The 10,846-nt window shown below is 40.8% G+C and overlaps 1 protein-coding gene across 1 annotated transcript; it reads right to left on the bottom strand.

Annotated features, from left to right (window-relative positions):
- Positions 1–2,107: 2,107 nt before the first annotated feature.
- On the bottom strand, positions 2,108–9,506 carry LOC131220731 (polyamine oxidase 2-like). The gene is made up of 10 exons (XM_058215545.1): positions 9,030–9,506; positions 6,335–6,447; positions 6,114–6,202; positions 5,855–5,968; positions 5,180–5,267; positions 4,977–5,062; positions 4,772–4,874; positions 3,804–3,901; positions 3,274–3,703; positions 2,108–2,846 (listed from the first exon to the last, which is right to left on the bottom strand). The coding sequence occupies exons 1-10, from the start codon at positions 9,067–9,069 to the stop codon at positions 2,535–2,537; spliced, it is 1,473 nt and encodes a 490-aa protein (XP_058071528.1). The 5' UTR covers positions 9,070–9,506; the 3' UTR covers positions 2,108–2,534.
- Between the last annotated feature and the right edge of the window lie 1,340 nt (positions 9,507–10,846).

Here is a 10,846-nt window from a genome sequence, read left to right as displayed (position 1 = left end):
TAACAGTTTACTAGCACAATCGCTCAAATATGCCATAGGGTATAATGGGGTTCGAGTCCTTGCTTTAATAGTAGGCTCTTAGGAGTTTCAACATGAGGTCTTGGGTTCGAGTTCCCATAAGTGGTGAAATCCCCCTAACGCCTGAGTGCAGGGGTGGGTGCGTGGATATGTGGGGTGTGTGTTAAAAATGTTCATATCCTAGAAATATGCCATTATGATTCGTGATCAGGCAATCCCCGCATCTTGAATGTAGCCCATTACTTTTAAGTGTCTATTTCTTTGTACATGTGACCCACTTGATCAATGACCATATGAACAATGGAGTGATAAATGGGAGTCCAGCAATTTTCAGCCTAAGCCTAGTCGGGTCGAACCCAAGGTTCTCATAGCATATCTTGGCCCATGGAATTTTCCTCATTTGGCATATTGTCACCTCAGAAGAGTACCCTAATTTCCTGAAGCAAGCATCTAGACCTACCACAAGGTTCAATCTAACTACTAACGTTTTGGAGCATTGGATTATTGATGTTATCATTCATTGATGGAACACTCGCCTATGGAGTAATCCCATGGATTATTTCCCACCATTCGTTTTATAATACCAGCTAGGCTTAATAGGAGAGTATAAGGACGCCACCCTGGCGTGGTTGGAGTGTTCCCTTTCCCGCATCTACGATGTTATTTCAACCACTAGTTAAGGGTCATTTAGATGCCCCATTAGAGCGGGCATTTGAGGCCTAAACACCATTTTGATCCAAGCGCATCGTGCACTTTTGTAAACCTTGTGTCATCCCTCACTTCACGGCAAAAACCAATCTAAGTAGACCAAAAAAAGCAGGCTTGAAACCCCCCTTGAGAAAGCGCATCGAAATGAGCCCTTCTAGTTAGCTCAAGGTGGAGGGAACGGAAAGCTAATTTTCTACTCTCTCCTCCCGTCCATTAAAAGGACGTTACTGGTTGGAAGGTTAAGGTCACATGCCATGATTTAAATTAGTTTTCAACATTTCTAAAGATAACTTTTGTTTTGAAAACCTCTTCTTCTTTTTTCTCTTTTCTTTTTTTTTTTTTTATAGTGTGAATCGGTTTATTTTTTTTTTAGTGTGAATCAAAAGTGGAGTTAGGTCCTAGCTCTTGCTCCGGTGGTAGACTGTTACGAGTTTCAACAACTGGTCAAGGGTTCGAGTACCCATAGGTGGTGAAATCCCTCTAAGGCGTGAGTGTGTGTGTGTTATTAAAATAATAATAATAATAATAATAATAATAATAAATAAAATTGGAAAGTGGCATTGAAATATGGTTTATATAAGACCTTTCCTCCTATGTATTGGACAGTTGCTTAAACTTGGGACTCTATGTAAATGGCGGTCTAAGTGAGAAGCGTTGGCATTTAGAGCAAAGGTGAAGTAGTACTTCTTTGCCTAGTACATCCAGGGGAATAGATGCCCAGTGCGCATGTTTTAAATACTTAGTAAGCCAACTTTCATGATTCTGTTAAGAGACCATGTGAGGGTCCCATCATGATGTTTATATGGAATCCTCACCACCCATGCATATCATATATGGTGGTGCGCCCCAGACAAGTAAGGTGGGGTGTCCCACCAAAGGCAAAAATGGAGGACAGTGGGGAGAGAGGATGGCTACCGTAGGAGATGGCATATGGTCGCTACCAAGTTTTGTATATGCCATCAGACAATTCATCAGGTGCAAACCACCACAATTAAGGGGCAAACCAAACTGCAAGCCACTTGAAAACACACGAAATATCAGTGGTTTTGGGTGTGTGATTGTACATCATTGCTCCCTGTGGTGTGTCCCCCCCTGAATTCGGGATAAGGATTATTCTTGGGATGCACTGTGAACGTAGAGGTGGCTGGCACACCATAAGCACTGTTCATTTTCCATTCATGTATCACATGTGGGTCCCACAATGCTCAAACGCACAGTTGCTTGCCAGCTTAAGCTCGAACATCAACCCAAGGTCACCTTTCTTAATTAGAGAGGAGGAAATGGCTAATGCTCTCAAATGGGTTGGCCGCACCACAGATGCCAGAGATAATAAAATCATGCTGTTAGAAGCAAACACAGAAAATAAAAAACATCACAAATATTAAGATCCCATAACTATTATTTTTGTATAATAAAGCTTGATTGAAGTCCACATGATCAACTGTCCTGATGCTAATGACGCTATTGAAAATTTATCATCTAAGCATCACTGCCTTCAAAATGATATTTCCAGGCAATGATAATAACTAAAACTCACATGAGGAGTGTTTTGTAATGCTGGGGCAACAACAATCCCTGCCCCTTGATGCACAAACACAAACTAGAAATTGAAGTCTTCTACCCTTGTGTCCACAGTCATAAGCTATGTCAGACAGAGGAAGAGAATACACGTACCAAATGCCTACAAAAAAAATCCAAGGAAAACAGAGATTTTCCTATGATCTTTTTTTTTAAGGGACACTAGGTGTTGTGGAAGAATGTGTAAGCTATACCCGTGTTTAACATAGGGACCTGATCAGGGAGGAGAATTACATGCGCGAGATGAGAAGGGGGACGGACACGGATGTAGAGTCATCACCCATGACCGGATGGAACAGATCCAGCTCACCATACCGTTCCAACACGCGCATCCTGCAGTCCTCAGCAGCCATCAGACCAGTCGAGAAGGCACCGTGCACAGTTCCTGGGTAGCTCATGCTCGTCGCCTCACCTGCAAAGAAGAGATTGTCTACAGGGATACGTAGCCTCTCGTACAGATTGTGAGGCTTTCCGACGGAATCATAGCTGTAGGAGCCGAGCGAATTCACATCCGATCCCCAATGGGAGACGAGATGCTGAATCTGCAAAGAAAGAGAAAGCTGTGGTTACCACCAAGTCTAAACTAGCGAGTTTTCCAGGATGGTTGCACAAGGGAGAACCACGGCACAGCTATTAAGACCATTGATATGATCTGATCCACATGGATGGGCCATGACCCAAGTATCTCAATCATGAGATACTTCAAATTTCTCCTTTTAGTAGCTTACAGAAAAATGGTACAGACGAAAATATACAATAACAGTCTATGATCAACAGAAATTGGCAAAAGATTGGATTGATAGCATCTATAGAAACAAGCGTATTGTGTTTTATAGAGATGATGCAAAGATTAAAAAAAATGCATAAAGGCGTGGTGGAACTGCATCAAACTATCACAAAAACTAATATGGACAGTTCTGAAATTGTACCAGGCCAGATGAGAGTGCCAGAAAGGAGAAAGCAACGTACTGGTTCACAGGCATCAGGGAGAATCCGCTTGAGTTGCAGAAAGGCAAAATTAGCAGCAGCTTCATCAGACATCTTCCCGATGTCATGGGCAAGACGCCCAGCAGGCATGTAAACTAGGACTGGGTGGCCAGTCGCCTTGTGAAGGTTCAGGAAATAGCTGCATCCATAAGAAGTGGGTGAAACTACTCCCAGGAACTCGACATTGGGCCAGAAGACCTTGTCGAAGTGCAGCGCGATCTTGTTCTCGGTTCCAACACCAAGGTCCGCAATCGCAGCTTCCTTCCACTCTGGAAGTCTGGGCTCAAACTTTATAGAGTTGGACTTCAGAACCCCGAGTGGGACTGCAACCACAGCTGCATCCGCTGTGAATGTCTTCCCATTTTCGACCGTGATTTTGACTCCATTATAACGGCGGACAATCTTTGTCACCCTGAAGGCCATAATCCAGATAAGAGAGTACTCATGCATGTCACATACAAGACATACCCCGCACCATAAGGCTGTGATGATAGATTAACAAAAATCCATACCTATGACTGAGACGGATGTCGAGCCCTTTGGCCAGAGTATTTATAACAGGGAGATAACCCCGGACCATTAGCCCATGACCACCGGAGAGCAGTTCTTCCTGCATTTTTTACATTGAAGGATTAATTTAATGGCAGGATGCATCATTCTTACAAGCTATTATAACCCATATCACCCAGGACAATGAAATATTTATCAGCATCAAACCATCTAATGGAACGTCCGCTACAATTGAGTGATAGATACATCATCAGTGTGTACAACACGCACACATAATCATAAAATTTAAACCAAAATTAGGCAAAATACAGTAGATGCAAGAAAACCTCAGCTAGATAAATAGGAACATAGAACTATAGACCATCCATCCACCTATGCAACTAGTTCGCCCATCATTACGGTGGAAATGAGTTGTACTAGACACAAAGTGCAAAGTACTAATATAGACCATCAATACACTCCAACCACCATCATTGGCAACCTTGCAGCAACCAAACCAGCTGGATGATCCTAACCATCCAACCCACGGCCCTTTTATAACAATCTGTTATACAGAATGGTGATCGAATGGTTAAGATGAAGAGAAGCAATGCATGGCAGTATCCAACAGGCAGACAATCTATTTAGGTGATTGACCATATTTTGTAATAACTTATATGAACCATACACCTTTGAAGCCAGTAAGGATCATCTGATTGGTAATGTTTTTGCCAGATGACCAATAAAGAGCGTGTCTGATCAGATGGACAGTCCAGATCCAGGATTAGATCTTCCTTATCACCAATACAACTCATTTGGAACAAACTGCCACACAAACTAGTCAAATGGGATCATTCCACACTTCGTGTTTGAAATTCCCAAAATCAAGAAGAGACAAAAAATAAAATAAAATTGCATTGAGATTTTCCCCCCAATAAAATGAGCTTTTTGTTCTCAGATAAAAAGATTTTGATAAATAGGAATGACATACCTGATCCCAGCATTTCAGTGAGATGGTATCCGCATCTGCAGCAAACCAGCCCTCCATTCTACACAAGTACCATTGGAGTACCTTGTGAGCAAGTCCTTCTTGCCTGCAAACAAAACCCATTTTTATCAAAATACAGAATCTTCAATGCTTTGAAAAACCAGCAACCACCATAGGCCAAGGAATGAAGGTATAGTTTCTACAGAACCTTAAATCTGGACGCCTCTCCAGAACAATAGAGATGGCCTGAAGTATAGACATGTCTTCACTATTTTCCTGCCTTACCTTCTCTGTCTGGAATCATCAGTTTGCAACCAGTTTAGCAAAATTATCAACAAAAGCAATTTAGAAAATGTAGTATCCATGGTACACTCTCGAATACCGCTCAAAGGCAAGACAAGAAAAACATACCTCTTGCAAAATACTCTCAAATGCCTGGCCAACCTTTGTGACCAGTTCTTGAGGGACTTGGTGCCCATCCGTATCAAATAGTGCATAACTGGAAAAGAAGCAATGCCAAAAGAAAAGCTATAATAAGTATTTTCTCAATTTCTTCACATTTTTATATATGTTCCTTGCCATCCCCATCACTTAAGCATGAACAGTTGGGTAAATGTCCAGATAGCGATAGTGACCCCAGAAAAACTCTACATGCTGACAAATCCATATTGTTAAGTACTAATATTAAAATGAGTAGCTCAAGTTTTCTTCTTCTTCTTCTTCTTCCTCTAAAATAAAAAATAAAAATAGGGAAGCAATATCTACACCCTCTATTTTTTTTTTATATAAATTACCCCCTCTCTTTTTTTATATTACAACCTTTCTTTCTACATTCCATATCCAGTACTTTGGTACCATTTTGATACCGATAGTAGAAAAAACTGGTGCATGATCTGTCAGGGAAAAATAGAATGTAGATATCATTTACCGAAAATTATAATGTAGAAATAAGCAAAGAAAGCTTAGTATAGTTTCCAAAGGAAAAGCCAGTAGATTGTGCTCGCACAAAACTCAACAAAAATCATGGAGCATTAAGTTAAAAAGAAGAAAACAGAGCACCCTAAGAGCAGCGGATATTCAAATTACCTTTCCAAATCGTGGTCATACAACACAGAGTTATCACCACTAGTACGGTAGAGCGGAAGTCCCAGTCTGCCAATCAATGGTGCCAAAGGATTCTCCTTACAGACCCCATGCAACCTGAAGCATAGTTGATGAATACAACACATTAAAATATGTTGTTGAGTAGCCTTGCATTTTACCATAAAAGGGTAGTGGAGCAAAGTTAATGTAAAAGGCTAATGTAACAGAGGAGAAAGTCAAAGAACAATAACAAGAAGCATACCATGATGCACCCATGTCAACGGGAAAACCAAATGAATAATCAGTGTACACTCGGCCACCAAGTCTATCCCGAGACTCTAACAGAACAACCTAAAAGTGACACATCATATCAGATGACGCAATGATATGAACAACAAGATAATAGAAGGGCATCATATACAGACAAGCACCAAAGTAACTTAGAGGTGAATGATACAGTTCTAGAAAAGGAAATTGAGTTACCTGAAAAGACGCATCATGAAGAGCACGAGCAGCTGCAATGCCAGCAAAGCCACCACCAATGACAATGACAGAAGGAGAGAGGGGTTTTCTCTCAACTTCTGAATAGCAAGAAGCTACAAAATGCAATTAAAGTCAGCATTCAGTTGTTCAAACCCTTAGACATGGATGCATGCCTTTTGCAATACACGCCATCACAAATGCATTCGGAACTGATTTCACACATTCATAAGGAAATATATACATGAATGGTAACTCTAAGAGTTCAAATTTCCAATAAATTTGGCTTTCCAGCTAAAATCTTAAGAAGAAGAAAATTTCAAATTTCCTCTAAGAGTACCATATTTCTATTATTGTTGCAGATCAGTTAAGTACTAATATACACATGAATGATAACTCTAAGAGTTCAAATTTCCTCGGAGTACTATAGGTACCAGCTACAAATCTTGATTTTCCAATCATTCCTATCTAAAAGCCTACTCCTTGGTCAGTTCCCACCATGACCAGGTCTACAAATTGCTGCAGATTGGTTATGGGAAATGCCCTACCTTGATCAACATTCTAAACAAGAATTTTCATAGTAGCTTGACAGAAGTTTCATGACCAGACCAAGGTTTAAAAAGAGGGTCTGTCTTTTGACTCACAAAGGGACCTAAACCAGTATGACTCACCCCGTATCGGTTCATTTCAGTTCTGTTTCAGTTTCGTGACTTGTTTCATTTCAGACTGAAACCGATACGACTCAAATGACACCAAGTCATATCAGATGACTTTTTTTTAACCCATGTGACCAGCTGACCACTTGACATCGACACTTTGTTACGATCACTGCTAGGAGTTTAATAATGCTGCAGAATATATATCCATTTTTACATTATCACTTAAAATTTATAAAAGTCTAACAGTATCAACTTTGCCAGTGTTACCCTGTCTAAAGCTGTTATATGTGACATGTCTTAGTTGCAAATATATAAAATATATGTTCACAATCACACTCTCCACAGACAAGCATGAATGCATCTGTTTATTCACGTTAGCTTCATATAGATAAACTGTCATTATGTAAGGCAAAAACTTCTTGATGTTAAAGTAAACAGTATTAAAAGGTTCCAAAACTTGACTTGGTCTGACTGCGAGGGCAGACTTCTCTGAAACCTGAGGTGAATTGGCCATGGACATTATTTTACTCAAAGCTCAAACCAATCCGTTTTTCTTGATTAAGTTACATCTACGTTCAACCAATCAAGCTGAGCAACAAATGTTAGGCCTGGCAGAAAGGTAGATTTGAGCTAGGTTGAGGTCAACCTTGTGAGAACTTCCCATGAGATCAAGCTCTGTGAGATCCACCGTGATGCACATTGGACACCCACACCGTGCATTTGGTGGGTCCCCTCTATGTTATGGGATGTCTCAAAAATCAGCCATATCTGAAACTTAGGTAGGCCACACAATTTGAAACCATGTAAAATCATGAATAAAACATCTAAAAGCACTTGGTGGAGAACACCTGAGTTTTGGAATGGCCTGAAATTTGGTGTGACCCCTCATCTCAAGTGGGACACACACAACGGATGGGTTAGACATCTGAACCACGTCTCCATGGGCCCTATAAACAATCAAGAAGGTTTCAATGGATGAGCATCCACTCTCAACTGTTGTCTATGGTGTGGCCCACTTAAATCATGGATTGGCCTGATTTTTAGGCCCATGGCCCACCATGGAAGGTTGCATCTCATTGATGGTGTGGATGTCCGACACATTACAATGGTTACACACACACACACAGAGAGACCCGCCTGGATCTGACCCTATCCAATTCTAAGTGGGTATGGGCCATTGTCAGGGTCCGGGCCAGGGTCCAGGATATTGATGCAACCCCATCTCAACAATGCCCAATTTTTAACCAGGTCCAAAATGTGAACACCATCTCATAAACTCGGGTCGGGTCCTCAGGTACCTGTAGGTCCAGGTACCCAATGACAGCCCTAATTAGGGTAATCCCAGCCTTTTACTGGCCATAAGGAAACCAATCCCGATGGCACCCAGAGTAGCCTGGCCATGTCCAAGGTCGAGTCATCACTGTGTCTGAGTCAAGACTCAGAAATGTATGAAGCCAATTCTGACTCAATCAATAACGAGTCGGACTCAGTAACGAGTCTGACTCAGAAAATGATGAGTCTGACTCAGTAAACTCGGAGCCTGGCTCACCAAGGTCCCGATCAAAGTCTAGTTTCCAGACCAGTTTCTCTAGTATATGCAAATACGTATCTACATTTGCTAGAGGTAGGAGTATGTATATACGTACTTGCGTGCGTGAACATGCAACTATGAGAATCTCTAACTTATATATTTCCAATTTTCAACAGAGAATTTCAGCGCATGCATGCATGCACATTCATGCATGCATATGTTGAGATGTGCATGCATCCATACATGCATATCAATTAATTGCCTCCACCACCATGTTCTCGAACATTCCACAAAATATACACCACACATTATAAAAGGTGCGCACGATAAGGAAAAAAAACGCCTTAAAAAAACATTTAAAAAAAAAAAAAAAAAAAAAAAAAAAGCCATAAGATTAAAATTTAAAAAGAAAATTGAGGAATAACCATTTTCAAGCGGAGAAAACCATCCGAACCGATTACCATAAAAAATCAAAAATCAAAATTATAAAAATAGAGAATTTCCGCACCTCTCTTCAACTGACGATCAATTCCATTCCGAGACTCCATGCTGACGTCGTGTCGCGATCCTTACCGTTGAGATCTTCTCGAAATTAAAAAGGGAAGGAGGCAATTGAGGGGAATAATGAAGGACGAAGATCAAAAGGCACGTGATGAAATGGTTCGAATTCGCAGAAGAAAACCCTAGATTGACGGAACAGCTCATGCGTATAAGCAGAGCAAACGGACGGAAAGATCGAGACGAGGTGAAATTCTCGCCGGGAATCGGCCGATTTGACCGGAAGTATGTCAGTTTCGCCGGAAATATCCGATATCTGCCATGGAATTGAAGAGAAAAAATGGATTTTTGAAAGGGTTTGGGGAAATTCTAGGGTTTCTCTTTGTAGATCTGCTTTGAGGGAAAGAAAACGAAGGAAAGAAGAATACGGAAGAGAGAGGGCGTAGTTCTGAAATCTGATGAGCTGTTTTGGTCCGGTTTTTCCTGGCTTTTGGGCTGCCCTTTAAAGGAGATGGACGGGGTATTTTGGTAATTTCAAGGAATATCGTCGGTTTTACGTTTTTACCCTCAAAGGAATAAGAGTCGTCAAAAGATCAGAATTTTGGTTATATCCGGCCCGAAAGCCTGGCCCAAATAGTTCAAAATCGGGAACGAGACGCACACCTGGCCCGGCCCGTTGGCAGCCCTTTTAAGGAACGAATCGAGCTACGGTACGTCGCGGAGGTGCTACTCGGTTGGCATGTGTATGACCCACCGTGATTATTTTATACCATCTAATCCATTCGTATAATGTATTATATCAGGATTAAATATATAAGAAAAAATTCACAGGATTATAAGGCTCAGATGGGTGATGAAAGGATGTTTTTGGTAGTTATGGCCCATCTGAGTATTGCATCACCTTGATTTTTGAAATAAAAGATAAAATAAAGTTATTCTACCTGATGGACGGTGTGGATTTTAATTACAATAAGAATTTTCTAGCAAATGTTTTCCGAGTAAGTACGTAAGCTAGGTACACATGCATTTTTCTTAAGGAATGGCTTTTCCCCTTTTAAGGAAAACATGACGCCTTGACGGTCTGGCTGAGTTTGAATGACACGCTTGCAGTTAAAAGAGGGAGCGGATTCGGTGTGTCCGTGGCTGTGGGCCACAATGATGTATGTATTTAATATCCACGCCGTCCATCCATTTTTCTGGATAATTTTAGGGCTTGAGACAAAAAATGAATAAGATCCAAATCTCTTGTGGACCACACCACAGGAAACATCTGTGATTAGATGTCCACCAATAAAATTTTTCTAGGCCATTGTAATGTTTATTTGCCATCAAACCTGCTAATAATGTCACACATACCCAAATGAAAATTCAAAACTTTTGTTTATGCATCGAGTGACCACATTTTCACGGGGGATCCGATTAGGTGAGACCCAGATACATGGAGGTGGGTGGGACCCTCACTGGGGGGGCTAACAGTGATGTATGTGCTTAAATCCACACGATCCAACTGGTTTGAAAGTTAATTTCAAGGCATTGCTCCAAAAATGATGTAAATCCAAATCTTATGTGGACTATACTACACAAAATAGTAGTGATTGGATCCCCATCATTAAAACCATCGTGGGGCCACTGGAATGTTTATTTTCTATCCAACCTATTGATAAGGTCACAAAAATATGAATGAAAACATCACACACATATCAGCTTGATCTAAAACTTTTGTAGCCCACATGAAGTTTTTAATAGTTAATAGCTGGTGTTTCTTTATCATAGTTAGAGATTTGGATTGCTTCATTTTTTATACTGTACTTTAAAACGACTTTTCAA

The sequence above is a fragment of the Magnolia sinica genome, chromosome 12, assembly GCF_029962835.1.
Source record: "Magnolia sinica isolate HGM2019 chromosome 12, MsV1, whole genome shotgun sequence".
Taxonomy (NCBI): Eukaryota; Viridiplantae; Streptophyta; class Magnoliopsida; order Magnoliales; family Magnoliaceae; genus Magnolia; species Magnolia sinica.
The sequence above is the reverse complement of the archived record's forward strand: the minus strand, read 5'-3'. Positions and strand labels throughout refer to the sequence as shown.